The 17168-nt window shown below is 37.3% G+C and overlaps 1 protein-coding gene across 1 annotated transcript in view; it reads left to right on the top strand.

Moving 5' to 3' along the window:
- Positions 1-17168, top strand: part of ITGA8 (integrin subunit alpha 8) — a 113227-nt gene that overhangs the window by 34242 nt on the left and 61817 nt on the right. The window contains exons 14-17 of the mRNA XM_042044315.1: positions 7360-7405; positions 9288-9395; positions 16091-16146; positions 16669-16823. Coding sequence (XP_041900249.1) covers positions 7360-7405; positions 9288-9395; positions 16091-16146; positions 16669-16823 — 365 coding nt within the window. The remainder of the gene's footprint in view (positions 1-7359; positions 7406-9287; positions 9396-16090; positions 16147-16668; positions 16824-17168) is intronic.

Genomic DNA, 17168 nt, shown 5'->3' with positions numbered 1-17168 from the left:
AGCAGTCCTGTCAGTGTAATGACCATCTGCCTTCAGCTGTCCTGGCACAGATGTTAGCATTGTAACAGTAACAGACCCCTCAGCATTGTAAAATTACGGAGATTTTTTCAACAGGGAAGACTGAGGTTTTGTTACTAAGTACAACCTTTGGTTTACATCTCCGCAGCTTTCCAGGGAAGGAGTTCTGTACATTGTGTCATACTTACCGACACTCCAGATGTTATTTACCCAGAACTGTTCCTTTATCAACACAGACAGGGGTGATAATATGGTAGTCTCTGCTTTGCAGACTTGGAGGTAGTGGGAAACTTTCAACCTTGGGAAGCACCAGAGGCACAAAACTGTGCTGATCGTTCTTACAGCTGTGTCGCTCATGCAGCTGCCCTCTCTGTGCTGGTGTTCATCACCTTCAGCCCCAAACGGAGCGCTCCTCCTCACCTAGCAGGATTGCAGTGCCAAACAGTGATGATGGTGGTAATGAACAAGTGGATGCTCCTTTCTTTGTAGTCATGTAAGAGGCAGAACCTGATTAAACTTTATAGTCAGATAAGAGTAGTGAAAGGAAGCAGGTTAAGCATATCAGTCAGATAGATTGTGCCAAGCCATGATGTGCATCTTTCCCAGTCTTCTAAGCATGACACTGACAAGCTTAGTACCACACTTACGTGAAATCCGCAGTATCTCTCCTGTATACAACAGGTACCCAGTATTTGAAGGAAAAGACCAATTAATTCTCCTAAGTTACATCTACACTAGAAAATGAAATATGCTGTCTTTGGTTCTGAACTATCACTGATCACTCCTTGTCCACACTATGAAAGTCACTTTTTTGCCCAGACAGGGTTGCTGCATGCTCACTTCTGGAATCTAATTGGCATGGGTGAACTGCTTTAGGGCTATTTTAATTATACCACTGCAGACAGTACAGATACAGCATACAGGCACATTCTCTGCCACTAATTCACTAACACTGACATAATCGTAATATCTTTCAGCAGATGATCCATTTCACTGTTCTTTGACAACTCATGTTCTAAGGTGATATTCAAAGAAGATCTGATCTCACTTCTGCTGCAATAGTAAATACTGGTTTAATGCCATTACCCTGTATTGACAGTCATAAAAAAAAAGTAGATGGGATTAAAGAAATAAAGGAGAAAACAGGATTGAAAAAATGCAAAAGATGGGCTTTTGCCATCAGTTTAAGTGCAAATACAGTCGTAGTTGGAATATTGTGCAAGATCCTGTGCTGAGGTGAGGGCATGGCAAAGCAGCATCGTGCTGTGTCTGAGGCCATACTGGTGAGGGCTGTAACACAATTTATATAACCATGGGATTCTCTGTAACTACAGCTCTGCAAGGTTTGCAGTAAAGTTATTCGGAAATACCTGCCTCAGGACAGTCTTCCTGCCTGTCTTCTGTGCTGGGACATCTTGGACACATAATGGTAACTTTCAAGGCAGCTTCCACTGTCCTGTAAATCTGGGGCTTTTAGGGCCCCTTTGCTCCATCTTGAGCTTTAAGTGTGTCATCAAGCCTGGAGCAGGGAATGAAGCAAAGGCATGCATTTTGAATTATAGCTTATTTTATTTATAATTTTATTTGTCTTTTTCTATTAGCGTAGTTCAATTTTCATAGGAACAAAAGAAATCCATTAATCTATTTAATGGGAAAGAAATTTGTTTCTTTTGGCTTCTGGGCATCTGTTCAAAGCTGGCCCCACTAAATGCCTGGAGTCTGTGATTATCTAGGTGGTGGTGCTGCACTTCCAGCTGGTTCATCTATCTGTACAGGGCTCAGGCATTTGGAGGCTGTATGGTTTCCACCCTCACATTTCAGCATATGTTCAGTCACTTGATGGCTGATTATAGCTGAGTAAATAGTTTATAATGAATAACTTACTCAACTCATTAAACTTGCTTTCTTCTTGTGGCATATCCTCCCAACGACTGTGGTTTCTTCAAATGTGTTTGTGAATCAGGATGATTTAACCAGTTTCTTTTAACAGTATGGGTAGGTTCAGTGCTTTGGATGAATTCACTATTCAAAGACTGTTGATTAGTTAATTGCTCAAATAAATTATGCACTATTTTCTCTGCTCCCTGCCTGTTTAGATGCTTGTGTAAGTCTTCCTTACTAACTTAAGAGAATTGTTCTGGAATCAGTGCCAGTGAAGCTTCATCTTCAAGGTATCCTTCTTTAGCACAAACACAGCTGTTTTCCTGTTCTTTTGGTTGCTCTTTATAGTCAAGCCTTTGTCAGCACAGGGAAATGTATAAAGGCATCTTCATGCCTTGTTATTTTGGACTCAGTTATTATCTTAAGAATACCATGTAGTTAATATCAAACTACTCTAGAAACATTTTAAGAAGAAAAGAAGTGTGATAAAAAGACAAAATTTCTTCAGAACTTCAGTAATCCAGTCTAATCTTAAAAAAATAGGAGTATTTAACAGCTCCATCTGCTGAGTACATTAACTCAAACAGCAGGAGGAAAATCCTCAAATTTCTTATTGAGAGGCAAGGGTTCTTCAGATTCATAAACTTTTTTGAGAACAATAGGCATTGTGCCAAAAATATTACAAATTGGAATCTAGTGATGATTAAATCATGAAGTTGGTCCAGGAGATTTGTGGAAGACAAACAAATTAAATCAATGAGAAGCTGCATCTGCTCTGGTAAGAGAGGACTGCTGTGTGTGAGAGCCAGAACAACGGCTTGGGTTCTGCCAGCAAATGCAGAAAAACTGAAGTGCTTCTACCAGCTAATTATTTTTTCACATGAATAATCAGTCAAAAATGTAGTGACAAGCCAAGGATTGTGTGCAAATATGTTGATTTTATGGGAAATTATTATCTCTGTAATTTATAGGTATGCTTTTCTAAAATTCATCACAATATTTTATGAAATCACAGTATTGTGCCCAGTAGAATATAAGAGTAAAGCAATTGATCCCAGTTAGTAGTGTTTTACTGACATGATAAAGCATTAACTGTCCTCTTTGGGATTTTTTTTTTGTAATACAATGAAAAATATTGCTGTATTGTGAAAGGGATTCATTCAGACAAAAGGGAAGCATTGATATGAATTAGCCTTAGGTGTTATCCGTAACAGACCTGCTACCAGAACAGTTTAAAAACAGAGAAGGATTAGGGCAGCTGAGAATGATGGAATTGGAAGAACGTACTCGGCTTTGAATGATGGCTGTTTGTAGTATTTAACTAAAATTCTGGACTAAAGCTGGCTATACTGTGCAAGCCAGTGTCCTTTACTATGGTCAAGCCTGAAGTGATGGCCATTTAAAGGAAATTTTATTCTGGACATTTCCTGCTGAGATTTAGGATTGTAATGCACACTGAAATCCTAGAAAACAAATAGGAATATGACCCTGGGCCTTTTTGGCACCTGATCTGCTGAGGAAAATAAAAAGCAAAAAGGCTCACAATGATTTTTTAACAGGGTTTACAGTTAGGCAGTTTTCTCACTTTAACAAAATTTCCATTAGCACCTGTACCCAGATAGCATATAATTTTTTTCCAGCCCCTTTTTATACTGTACAGTGAAACTGACAGACTACATGAAATTATGTTTAAAGCTGCCAGTAAATCATTCTGAGTCCCCAAAGTTAACACTTTCCTGCCTGCGTCCTGGTAGAGTTGCAGTGGGGAGGTGACTCAGCTGTTGTTTCATTTTTGGGTTTCTGACAAGTGAGGTGTTTGCATTAGGATTGTTTAACTTCGTGCAGTGCCCCTTCACTTCAGTTAAATATGTGCCAAAGACACTTGTTCCAGCATTAACTGTGTGAACTCCACCAGCTGGGACTTTAATGCATACAACTTGCAAGCTGTGTTGAAAATGGAAGTTTAAAATTCCTGTGGAATCACTCCATGCTTGTTTTCTTAATTTTTTGCAGTGTGGTTGTGACCCCGCAGCTCATTTATTCCTCAAATGCAATGAGGCAGAAGCACATGGGTCCTGCCACCAACCTTTCCTAACAGATCTTGGCTTCTCTGCAGGGGAGCAGCTGATAGAGAATCTTCTCAAACAGGCAACATGGGCAAAGTGGTCATTTGACGAAAACAATGAGGTTCCTCATCATCCCAGAAACATGAAATATGAGAAAAGAAGAACTGAAGATTTTGTGATTCTCTTTGTTCATCTTTGTTTTTATGTTTTAATCACACATTTTGATCTGAGCTTGAAAATACCCCTTCACTGATGCAATGGAGTAAAGATTTTCATAGGTTTTTCTTCAGGCTCTGTTCAGAAGGATTATAAGGAGTTAAGCTGGTTTTTTTTTAAGCTAGCTTCTTTTGCTATCTAATTCCTTGTTAAAACCTTGTTTTTCAGCTAGTGACCTTTGCGTCAGTGACATTGCATGCATAGCATTAACAAGAATTAATAAAGAAAACCTCTCTCTATTTTTAGGAGGGGAGAGTTGCCAAAATTGAGATAATTTAGATATCTCGTGCATTTTTTTCATAGAAATTATTAGTAACTTAACTTCTACAGAACCCACAACAAATTCAAAATTTCTGCATCTAAAATTGCTCTGATTGGATGTGTATTCAAATCTCATGCATTGGTATCAACATCAAAAATTATTTTTTCCAATTATGGGTATAGGAATTGCACCCCACAAAGCAATGAAAGAAAGAAGAGTGAAACTACTGCTCTGTAACAGAACAAGAAAAAGCAAAGAAAAATCCCTAATTAAACTTCCAGTGAATGCTCTGCTTGAATATATAATCACTTTGTCCGTACACTAGATTGTAGAAGTTACTACTAGCTATAAATATGGGGGGTGTTTTTGCATATTCATTCTTAATTCCATTTTCTCTACTGAGTAGTTTCACTCATTCAAGCTCTTTGGATCAAGAATAAGCATGGCTCAGACCAGAAAACAAATGACACATCAGGGTAAAAGTAAGAGCTTCCAAACAAAAGCAGGATAAGCACAGTCCTGGCTGCCCTTAAAGTAGTCTCAAATAGGACTTTCATGGTGGTGCCATGATTAAGGATCCTCATCCTGTTTGGTGTGTCTCCAAACCTGGCTGAGGTGGCAATTCAGAAGGACTGCTCATGGAAAACCAGTCCTTTGGTGGCAATTCAGAAAGACTGCTCATGGAAAACCAGTCCTTTGGTGGCTGAGGCCTGTCCTTGCTCCTCAGACCCCTCACCCTCGGTCTTCAAATAAGCTGAGCTCTGTCTCAAAAAAACAGGATTTAACCATTAAGCAGATATACAGAATCCTCTTTAATATTAAAGTGAGGATGCCGAAATACAGGGGATCTCTGCACATCAGTATATACTGAAATTGCATTCACTCACACTAGTGAGGCCAGCTGTATCTGACAGACTCATTCTTCTCACCTTCAGATTCTAACAGGCTACATTTTATTAAGCTCTCCCAAGTTGTGTGTTTAACCTTTATTTTTTAATGAAAAAGCATATTGTGAAATCATCACTAGGCAAGATCTGAATAAATCTTGGATATCTACCTGTTTTTTCTCTTATAACATAACCCTGAAACCTCTTGAGTTATCAAGTGTGGTATGAACTAGTACATACCCTAAGTCAAGTCTGCTATAGAATTCATAAAGTGTGTCTAGCTGGGACAAGCAGAATGGAAACCCTTTCCGTCTTGTCTTTCACTTTCTGTTCATAGCATAATGTTTCTTTTTCCTTAAAAAACAACAGAAGAAAACGCTACCAAACACAAGCAAAATAAAAACCAGCAAAATACTAAAGCTTTTTCAGGGGTTACTATGGGTGCCACTATAAGTGCTGCCAGAAAAAGTTCTCTATATGTGTGGTGCAGCCTTCACGGTGATGGCTTTGTCTCAATTAGTTGTTTATTTAAGAGGGAAACATCTTTAGGTTTTGGTACTGTGGGCAAGTTGTCTGTAAAAGCTACTAAAGAAAACTACTCACAAATGTCCCAAAAAGGACATAAAAACACTTACTTTCTTCTGCTATTTAAAGTGTTCCTAACCCTGAAACATACTTCTCTAAGGCCAACGAAATTAGAAAAATGTAAATGTTGTACAAAAAGAGGATCAGATCCATAAACTGTCCGTGTCTGCTCCTATTAGGACATTAATCAATGGAATTCAGTGAAGGACTGGCTGTTGCCCATGTGAAGTATTTGTTTAAACTTGTGAAATCCTGACCATCTGAAAGACGGAGGAGCACTAGAAAACACACTGCCAGCCCTGGACCAAACCCATCCAGCTATTTAACTTCAAAGCTTGGTATTTGCGTCATGCTCGATGACTTCAGGGCTTCTTAAGCAAACCAGTGCTCCAACTATAGAAGCAGCAAGTAAGGGTTTGTTTACAAGCCTAAGTACTGGTTTAATTAACTAATTTAGATCAATTTAGGTTGCCAGTCTGTACCACTGCAAGGTCTGTTGCAAGGCTCAGTCTTCTGAATTGGGTACGTCAGTCATGTTGAATGATAGCAATAGTGGAGTGAAAGCCATGCCCAGATGAACTCTGGGGCTTTGAAAATGCAACAAAGCTCTTTCCAAAGGCAGAGGCAGCAGGAAAATTGATCCTTTTTCCTCATGGCTTGGCTCCAGTTTTTCTCTAGGCCTGGATGGATCCAGCGAGCCAGTCTGGATCTTTCCAGAAACCCCTGTGTGGGGACTCCAGGCAAAAAGAGGAAATATTCTGGGCTATAGATTCCCAAACCCCAGGCAACAACCATTAACAAAGACTTGCCCAAGTCCCAGTGTGGTGCTTGTGTTGTTGACTCCATCTGTCAGGGAAAATGACGGCTTTAGATGGATAACTGTCGTAAGCCTTAGAACATATTGCTACAATGCTGGAAACATTAGAAGCTGTCAAATCAGCCATCCTCTGACCTTACATTGTATTTATTTGCAGAGAGATGTAATGCCTAAATTAATGAATGAATTACTTAAAACACAAAGCAGAATGGAAGGATTGTCAGGAAGGGACACCATGAAGTTTCAACATGACTTATATGAAAGTGGCAAGAAATTGTTTTGCAGCTCTTCGTTTAATGGACAATTAAGGATTTGGAATAAAATGCATAGAGTTTAATGGCATTTCTTCCCCTATGATACAAGCTGGAGAGAAATGAGATTGTGGCATGGGTTACCTTGTGTTAAATAGTTTGGAAGTCAGTGGATACAATGAAGACATTTATGAGACCATCTCTGACATGTGAAATGTTTTCTTTCATGTACACTTGTGAAAAAATTGCTTAGAAAGGAATTACCATATGTGTTTTATGTTACTGCAGTTTTAATTTAAATAATCTAATTTGTGATGGAAAAAAATGTGTGAGAGATTTCTATATAGCTATTCTCAAGCCATTTTGTTTTTTCCAGATTTAATTGTGGGTGCATTTGGAGCTGGAAAAGCAGTCGTTTACAGGTATGTGGTAAATGCAATGGATTTGATATTTTACAGCTTTGGTGGGAGATCATTATATTAAAAAATGTCATATTCCTGTTTCCCTGTTGCAATGTGTAAAAGGTGGTCATTAGCGATGATAAAGTAAACATCTTGTGAGAAAGAAATGTTTTTTTCCCATGCTCAAAACCGGTAATTATCAATGAAAATTTCCATGCTTAGACTTAGCTCAAGCAGCTTCTGGAATGTTTGACTCTTCAGTTAATTTTAAATAAGAAACTTAAAAGGCATGTCATTGAAAATTAATGTGGTTTCTGGGGGAATGGTGCTAGTAAGAAATTTTAAAGTGACCAATCCTCGGAGACTGTGTATGTTAAGACATGAAACATTTATTGAAAACAAAGGCTGCTACTTTTAGCCTCAGTTTAAAAAATGCACATGATCCCATTTTACAAGACAAAATGTTGTTGCTGACTATGGATTTTCACTAAATGCACTTTTTGATTAGATATAAAATTAAAAACTACTAAATACATAAGCAGAAATCTGCTAATGCTCTCTTAGTCCAGCCGTGCTGACAGTTCATTTCATTTAAATATTCACCATCCATTTCTACAAAAATTCCTGTCTGGCTTCTTGTCTGTATTCCCAACAGCACCTGACAGAGAGGAGGCATGTTCTACTTCCCAACTGAATGTTTGTGAAAGCATAAGAATTTTGTAAAACAGGAATGTTAGCTCATCTCAGCTAACACTGTAGGTGCAGCGAGAAGACCCTATTTTCCTACTGCACTATGAAAAAACCATGCAAATACTTTGCAGTCCATCACTTTGCAATGCCATGAGTGATTGCACAGGATGTGAAACACTGATGAATTATATCCACTGTGTATTTTCAATAACAATAAAATGTGTTCTATTCAATTTTAGAAAGTGAATAGCAGGAGGCCATTTCCTGGCCAGAGTGTATGAAATATACAACTTGTCATATTGTCAAAATAGAGTTTTATTACGGAAATTTTCTAGGACAAAAAAGTTTTCCCTGTTGCACAAAAGTGAAAAAGTAATTTTATTTTTTAATGTCTTGCTGAAGTAATACAAAGAAGTAATCATAAAAGCTCAGATATGGATTAAAATAGAACGAAAGTTAGAAAACTGGGATAGCTGGAAATATGTAAGATACTGTAAAGAGTACTGCTGTCTTAAAAGAAACAGAATCTGGGCACATCCTTCTTTTCATTTGTCTTCTAAACTGCTTGCACTTATAGATTATCTCATCACTTAGTAACAGCTTCAGAGGGATGGTTTCCATCACCAAAACTATATATTCACATACTCAGCAGAATTTACTGATGATTATCCCTGGTTTACAAAGTCAATTGTCTCAAGAAATGTCAGACAGAGTTTACTTGATTATTGGTTCGAGATACTCTACACCAACTTCTACTTTAACCAAAACATGTTTATTTTTTTAAGAGTCTTAAAACAGACATAGTAAGTCTGAATGTATAATTATTAATGGAGGCAGTACAAAACAAATCTGCAAGATGGCTAAAGGACTGCTGTAAAACCCAAAAAGGCAGACTCTGTCCCTTTGAGAAAACTCAGTGTGATGAAATGTGTCTGATGTGCCTCAGTCCTGGGACACATCTCTTGCTTAACCATAGGATACTGTTTCTGTGATGTGTTAACCTGTGATTTTTTTTTGTGAATCTCAGTAGGATTCTGACAAAAAAAAAAAAAGGTTCTTTTGGCTATGTGCAGCATTATAAAACTGTGTTCTCCCAAGTAACCCTACATGTCTGGCTTCTTTGTGGCCAACTCAGTTAAGTGTTTGCTCTGCTGCAACTTAGGTACTAAAGTGCTCCTTCTGTTACGTGGTGAACCTTATTTCTGTCCCCCAGAGCCAGACCTGTTGTGACTGTGAATGCTCATCTTATTTTGAACCCCATGATTGTGAATCCAGACAATAAAACCTGTCAACTCCCCAACTCTCAGCTTTTGGTGGCCTGGTAAGTCTATGATTACTCAGAAAATATCCTTATCCTCTTCCTCAAATAACTTCTTGTCCCTTAATTTTATTGCAACTCTTTCTTGAACGTGTTTAAAGTTCAAAATGCTGAAACATGCTCTGAGCACAACAAAACCCCCCTATATAGCGATCTTTTTGATATTTATCAGTACTTCACAGGTTGTCTAACTAACTGTGGTAGCTAAAAGTTGAGTCCTTTGACACACTGAGTCTCCTGCATAGGAGGATGCTCAGTGTCTCCTAGGGTCAAGCTGCAAAGTTATATGCAATGTTTAGATGAATGAAATATGAAACAGCTAAAACAGACAAAACACGTAAACAGTTAAGTGTTTGTTGGCAAAATGTAACAGTGAAAGTGATGCAGAGCTGGTGTGTCCAGTTATCAGCTGGAGAAAGACAGATCTTAGTCCTTTGTGGAAGAGAGAAGGTATCTGGCTAGCCATCCTGAAAGAAGTGCACAGGATGTTGTTGCTGGGTGTCTTTGGTCAGAGGAAAGGTTTTTTTAGCACATCACACAGGACAATGTTTCAACTATCCTTAAAGGAGAAACCCTTAACCACAGTAGTGTTTAACTCTGAAAAGAAAAAAAAAAAAAAAAAAAAACAAAACCACAACAACAAAAAACCAAAACCAACCAAACAAAAAAAACCCAACCAAACAAAAAAAAAAACCAAACCCAAAAAAACCCCAAAAAAACATTAACAACCTTTGAGCTAATTAAAAAAATATAAGCTCAGTTACAAGTACAAAATGGTTGCAGGGCAGTTGGAGGCTATCTAATAGCACATAACAGCACATAAAAGCACAATTACTGCACTAGAAAAAAGTCACTTCGAAAGGACCTCAGAAACAGTTGACAGAAGAGGCTATTACAAATACATAAGATACTGTTTAAAAGTGGAAAGTATAACAAATGAGGAAACTGAAATCAAAACAGAGCATAAACACGTGCAAGTTGAATATAAAATGCTAGTAAGTCTTGAAAGAAAGACTGTGAGGAACAGATTTCTAAGGCATAAAAACATTAGAAGCAGGAAGCCTGCCAGGATGTGGGCTGGACAAAAACAATATTAAGGTGTAAAGGAGGACTCCAGCACATAACATCATCGCAGAAATTTTGCACTGCTTTTAAACCGAAGATGGTCAGAGAATTTCCTCACACTGGAGACATTCTTTACAGGAGAGGAGTTCTAAAAATCATCTAAAATGTAAGAGTCAGCAAAAGAGTCTTTAGAATTAATTGATAAATATGAACTGTAAAACATAATCATGAGAAGCTGTTCATGTAAGAGCCGTAAAGGAACTAAACTCTGATACACTTAAACCAATAAATATGTGGGCTTCCAATGCATCTGGGAGGGGGTTGTCAAGAGATTTTCACTCTTGCGCTGTTCTTTTACACTTTAGAGGACTTTGTCATATTCTTTGTCATGTTCCTCATTTTTACATCCAATGTAGAAAATTGCCCATCTACAGAGCAATGTAGAAGGCACTTGGTGGAACCATGCAATCCCAGAACTTTACAAGACTTTGGCTTTTCTGTGTTACAGTGGTGATACTGCAACACGTGTATCAGACAATGAGGCCTGTGGAAAGAAATATATATGGACCGATTCTTGATAGATGTTTCAGAGATGTTTATTTCTCCAGCCACATGGCCGGGGCTCTGCCGAGGAACTGCTCAGTCACGGGACCCGAGGGTCCCTGCCCACGCAGGGGAACACAAAACAATCAATGGGGAACGAGGCTGACCAGGGCCAGGGAAACACCGTGCCTCCCCCCAGGGCCCCTCTCCCAGGACTGCATGGCAGGGGGAGGGACCCCAACATTTCTGGAATTTTTTATTCAAGTACCTTTTGTTTTAACAGTTGATGTAAAAGAGAATTTGAAATATGGACACTTGGCTAAAGCATGTTCATTGATCCAAATTATGTTGTTTCACAACTCCGGGTTTTAAGACTTTTAAAAAATGCTTAGTTGTCCTAATGGAAAAGATTTTGGAACCACAACAGTTATCAACAGACTATTGAAAGAAAAAATGTGGGTTTTTCTCACAGGAGGAAAAACATCTCTCTTAAAAAAATATTCTTGCTCCAAGATACTGTTTAGAAAAGGAAGGAAGGAAGAAATGCATACTCCTTTAACATATATTTTTTTATTTCTTTTCATTTTTCCACTACAACAAGCCAGAAGATGTTTGATTCATATCTATAAGAGCTTTAATAGAAGCATAATTTAATTTCTGTCTGCTTTATTCTAAAATACTGTTCCCTAAAGATCTAGTTCATGTTATGAAATGACTGAAGAGCAGCTGCTCTTTTCCACACTGTAATTTTTCTCCTTAGTTGATACAAACTTGTATAGTACATATGAAAGCAATTAGTAGGGAAACTCCAACAGGCAAAGAATTCCTCAGACCCATGGGATAGATTTCTGTATCTCTTAGCCAGCTGTGCAACTTGTATAAAAACTCTACTGACTGACACTGCAAAATTAGAATGAAAGGAAACATCCTACCAGAAGAGTTTCAGGAAGTGTGTGTGCATGAATAATGTGGATTATTTTACATTTCCAAGTATTAGAAAAATATTATTTCTGCCATGTTATAAATTGCAAAGCTGAAGCAACAGAGGAAACGTGCACAAAAAGTCATTTTTATGCACAGCCCAAAGAGAATTGTCCTGAACTTCTAGAAACATATAATTCATTCTCTGCTGTGTGTAAAATGTGGCTATTTCTGAGTTCCCAAAACCAGCAAATCTGGAACAAATTCTGCAACTTTGAAGCTATTAAAGAATATGGAAAAATGCCTCCCCCCCCCCCAGCCCCCAGGTGTGAAAGATGGAAGTTAATATCTCTAAAAAGAGATAAATAAATTGAAGATTTTCATTTTTCAAAAGCTGTTTCCACATCATGCAATTTATTACATTCAAGATTGGGTTCTAGCTACCAGGAGGTCTTATTTATCTATGCATTGGCATTTTTATTACCATTTGAGGTCTGATTATCCACTAGCTACCTTATGTATTTGTTCTTAAATTGCAGCTGCAAAAGTTATTTACTCACCTCTCACTAATTTAAGGTAAATATTGTTAATTCCATTTTGTAGAGGAGCAATAAGTCAGAGAAGTTACCTGACTTACCAAAAATTGCATAGAAGTGTCCAATCATGATAAAAAGTCGATTTGTAGAATATATTTTGTATATATATTTGTATATTTCTGTTTTATATTTGTAGAATATAGTTTTTATTTGTAAGTGCTTTTCAGGTTTGGATGTCTATTTGAGATGTGCCTTGTAGGCTATCCACCTTCTGTAAACCCACTGAAACAAGAAGCAGACTGCTTAAAATTTCTGATATTCAAGTTCCTACTATCAAATGATACTCTGAAAAAAAGAAGTTGTTTGTTTATCTCCAAATTTGTTACTACTAGAGTAGTAATAAAATATTTATAATCTTGAGTCAGCTAGATTCAGTAAATGAGACATTTGTACATACACTTACAAAAAGCTGAATACAAAATTCCTACCAAAGATATAAAACCCCAAAATAATAATATTTCAGCCTTTCCTAGCTGCATAGGTTAGACTATGTTTCTACTTCAGCTCCATTCTACTGCAAGTATTTTGTTTTCTCATTGACATAATTTTGAAGAGGATGTGATTGGTGCCCCGTGGATATGGACCATGGGGCCATTGTTGAGATGAATCTGTGTGAAATTATCCACAGGCTGTTGGCCAGCCTGACTCCATGGGTTGTATAGCAAAGCCATATGGCCAAGGGTCAGAAGATGGATGCCTCACTGCTCGGGGGCTGGAGAAAGGGGGGTAGGCAGGTGGTGTCACTTGCTACCAATGCAGTTGGGTTGCTGTACGGAGACCTCTGTGCCAGGTTTTAGCTTCAGTAGCCCTAGAGATGAAGGCTATTTGTCCAAAGGGCAGTCACTTACGTAGCAGCCCTACTGCTACTGCAGCCTGGCCATGTGATGTATATCAGCCATGAGATGCCTTCAGCATTAAAACTCTGTGATGGTGACTGGATTAGACTTTGGCATAACAGAATCTAAAAGCAGGGCAAGTATTAGAGCATTGTAATAGAAGTGTATTGACTTGCTTTTGCATATTGTACTTCAAAGAGGAAACTGGTTAAAGGTTGTTCATCAGTTGATGATAACAGCTTCTTCTCTTCTTCTGTGGAGGTTTGTGACCTTGCAGGTTGGTTATAAGCCTCACACAGAATGGAAGTCATTAACATTAAAGCTTACATTAGCCTTTCTGCTAAGGCTAAAAATTATCCATTTTTCTCTCCATCTGGAAACCTGTGCACTAAAGAAATTGTTAACAATGACAAATGACGTCTGGTAGGATCTGCTAATGCCTTCTTCTCACCTCGTGAAGTTTTCTATTTTTTTTCAGCTGCTAGAGTAGCCAGACCAAAGTAAATGCTTTCTGGTACGAAGTCCTGTCTAGAAAGTACTGTACATGAGTAACTAACTGATTTTCTAAGGATTGAGCACTTCGGGTGATATTAGGTAATTTTATTAGGCTTGACTTTTGAAGAGACTGCTCCCATCTGTGCCAAGAGTAGTTATGAAGAAAGGAATATTTTCTAGCTTCTTGTTCTTGTAAAAATATTTCTGTCTACCTGAAGAATATAAAATTATTTTAAACAAACTGCTGTGTTGACCCAAGGTTGTCAGGAAAAGCTAGTGTGTTCAGTTTTAAGGCTTTCCCTCTATTTTGTAACTACAGTCAAATACTATTCAAAGCATAATCTCATAGTGATGACAGACACAGCAGAATAAATGTGATGTGGGGATCTCTTCAGAGAGGCAAGATTGATAGCATATAAAAAGTTCATATGCTTTAGGATGATGTACTATTTCCCATTTGTTTCTTATTTGCTGAAGTTTTCTTCCTCTGATTGTTGTGTTATTTGATTGATTGCTCCTACAAGCAAGCTCAAAAGCTCAGCTGTTTTATTTCTTACTGTACCTAGGAGTCAGATCTCAAATCTCTATGAATTCTTTAGACTCTTGTCCTCTTTTGTGGTCTGTCTTTCCCTCTGCTTTTCTTTTTCTTGATGCTAAAACATCCCTCAGCATCTCCCCAACATCTTCTTGTTGAAGTGCTGAGCATATCTAAATTCATCTAGGTTTGCAATTGAAATCTTTGATGTCTTTAGAACTATTTCTGAACCAAATAATAAAATCTCAAATATGTAGCAGGATTCTGCTAAAACTGTAGTCTTGCTTCTTGTGTGGCCAGAGCATGGGAGATTAGCCACTCCAAATTTTTGCTTTTTTGCTCTGCCATTCCCTTTTTGACATGCTCTGCCTGGAGTGGAGGGAGTAAATCTTGACTCTCACAGTAATATAGAAGAACATGACTTCAGTCATCAAATATGTATGATGAATTATTCTGTTCATTGCAGTAAATAAAGCATAGACTGAAATTTTTCTGTTTAACAAGTAAAGCATTCCAAGCTGCATTTTTGAACTCAACCGTTTTTCAAACATGATAGGGCAAAATTTATGTGATTTCTCCAAAGCAAGATAACTGAGTTTAATACAATGGCAGCTCTTGAGTTTACATTTGAGAAAATACATTCTTTGACATGTGAGACTGGCCTGTGAAGTCTGATGTCTAAATTGAATTTATACAATTACACAAGATTTCCTCATTTTTTTTGTTTTGTCCTTGTGTATTTGGAAATAATTGGTTCTTCATGTATTAACTCATAATTGTAAAGAAGTAGGAATATGAATAAACTTTCAATTTCTGCATGGACTGGAGAAAGGCTACAGTTAAACAGAGATTAATGGCATAATGCCATTCTTTTTCCTCAAGAAATTATGGCCTTTTTTTCCCAAGAAAATAATCTTTCATTAAGGTCATGAGAGTAACATGTATGCCAAATGTGGCAGTTTCATTACATCTGTCAGAGGAAACAAACATGCAATTGGAATGTGATTATAGGTTGGTTTAATGGTTATGTTAGTGGTTTTGAGACATTAGTATACAGGATAACAGTACAGGATATATATAACTACAGGATAACAGTAGTGAGGAGATCAAGAGCAATGAATAAAGCAAAATTTTTTATTTAACTCAAGCTGATTTTAGTGCTGACCTACAAACAATTTAGGTTTTATGTTTCAAATTAATTATAGCCTCTTGAAATAATGGAAATCTTACAGTAATTCCGGTGGAACACATTGGTATCCTGAGTGTTTTAATTTGCTAGAAAACAGCTTCAGCACTGACTAGATGCTCTTAAGATTCTTCTGATTTGACCATGATGAACCAGAAAGGATTTCTGCAGACAGCCTGTTACAAAGGTGGTTTGCTGAACCTCAGTATAAAGAACCCATTTTTGGCAATAGTGTTAGAAGGGTCATTTCCATGGTCTCTCTCAAGAACTACTGGGAACAGAGAATATTCTCCATACCTTTGCCAGGAAGTATTCAGAGACTGTCCTCTGTAATTATTAGTGCAGCCTAGGAGACTTCCTGACTTAATTAGGGAGTATCATAGTTAGCCAGATACAGATCTCAATTAACATCTTTTTAAGAAAACGAAAATAAAACTTAAAAGATATGACTCGGGAACTGCTGATTCCCAGGTCAGTCCATTTTCAGCTAATAATGAATGCCTTCTCTTTTTTATTTGTAGCTTTACTGTAAGAGTCTGCGCAGATTTTGAAGGTCAAAGTATTTCAGATGAGATAGGTAAGAAATGTTTTCTATTTCTATAATTCACTCTGGCCTGCTCCATTTCAGATGTATTTTTTTCCTACACTTGGAAAGACAATAGGAGTGAGATCTTCCTAAGGCAAGAAAATGCAGTTAAAAAAAAGTGCATGTGTATATGTGTGTGTGTGTGTGTGTATATACCTCACAAGCCTTTTATTACTCAGTTAAATGATTTTTGTTTCAGATTTAGTAATTTTCTAAGCAAAACCAAGAATGTACCTTGTTGGAGAATGTTCTGTTTTGGAAAAAAAAAAATTAAAGAGACAGAAGTCCTGTACACATATGATCTGTCAATGAAATCAGAAAGCTTAAATTACATGTCCTGCATACTTTGGATCAAAAACTTGTGGGCTTTTAAACAGACAGGCACTTAAAGCATGGATTAGTTTTTCTTGAAAGACTTGGTTAGGTTAATTAGTTATAATGCATAATGAATTCTTTGCTATTTTGTTTCTGTTAAATCAATAACTAGTTTATTTATTTATTTGTACCCTTTAGTGCTGAAAGGTGAATTGCAGTTAGACTCATTGAAACAGAAAGGAGCTGTTAAGAGGACCCTCTTCTTTGATTACCATCAACCATATCATTACTTCTCCATTGTGATAGAAAGACAGAAACAACTCCATTGCCAGGACTTCCTTGTTTATCTCAGAGTAAGTTGTTTAAAATATTTTGGATTGTCATCATTGCTTGAGTAGTGCCAGGGATTTAAAGATAATAATAAAAAAGGAGCCACTGGAAAAGGAAGAATAATTTCCAAAATTACAAAAATGGGATGTAAGATAGACCTCATCTGTATGTTCAATATGTCCAGAGCATATTGCTACCTTGAAAAAATTTGTTATGTAAATCTTTGGCTCATCTTTTGTTAATATAAGTATTAAAGAAAGATTTCTTTTGAAGAGTGTAGGGTTTCTGTGTGTAAAAATGCACTCATTTCACACTCTTCTGGAAATTCTGATCAAATACTGCATCTTCTGATACAAAAATGCAAGATT

This window comes from Corvus kubaryi, unplaced genomic scaffold (assembly GCF_017639235.1).
Source record: "Corvus kubaryi isolate FWS band 111438036 unplaced genomic scaffold, C.kubaryi_AGA036_p1.0 37398, whole genome shotgun sequence".
NCBI classification, from domain to species: Eukaryota; Metazoa; Chordata; class Aves; order Passeriformes; family Corvidae; genus Corvus; species Corvus kubaryi.
The sequence above is the reverse complement of the archived record's forward strand: the minus strand, read 5'-3'. Positions and strand labels throughout refer to the sequence as shown.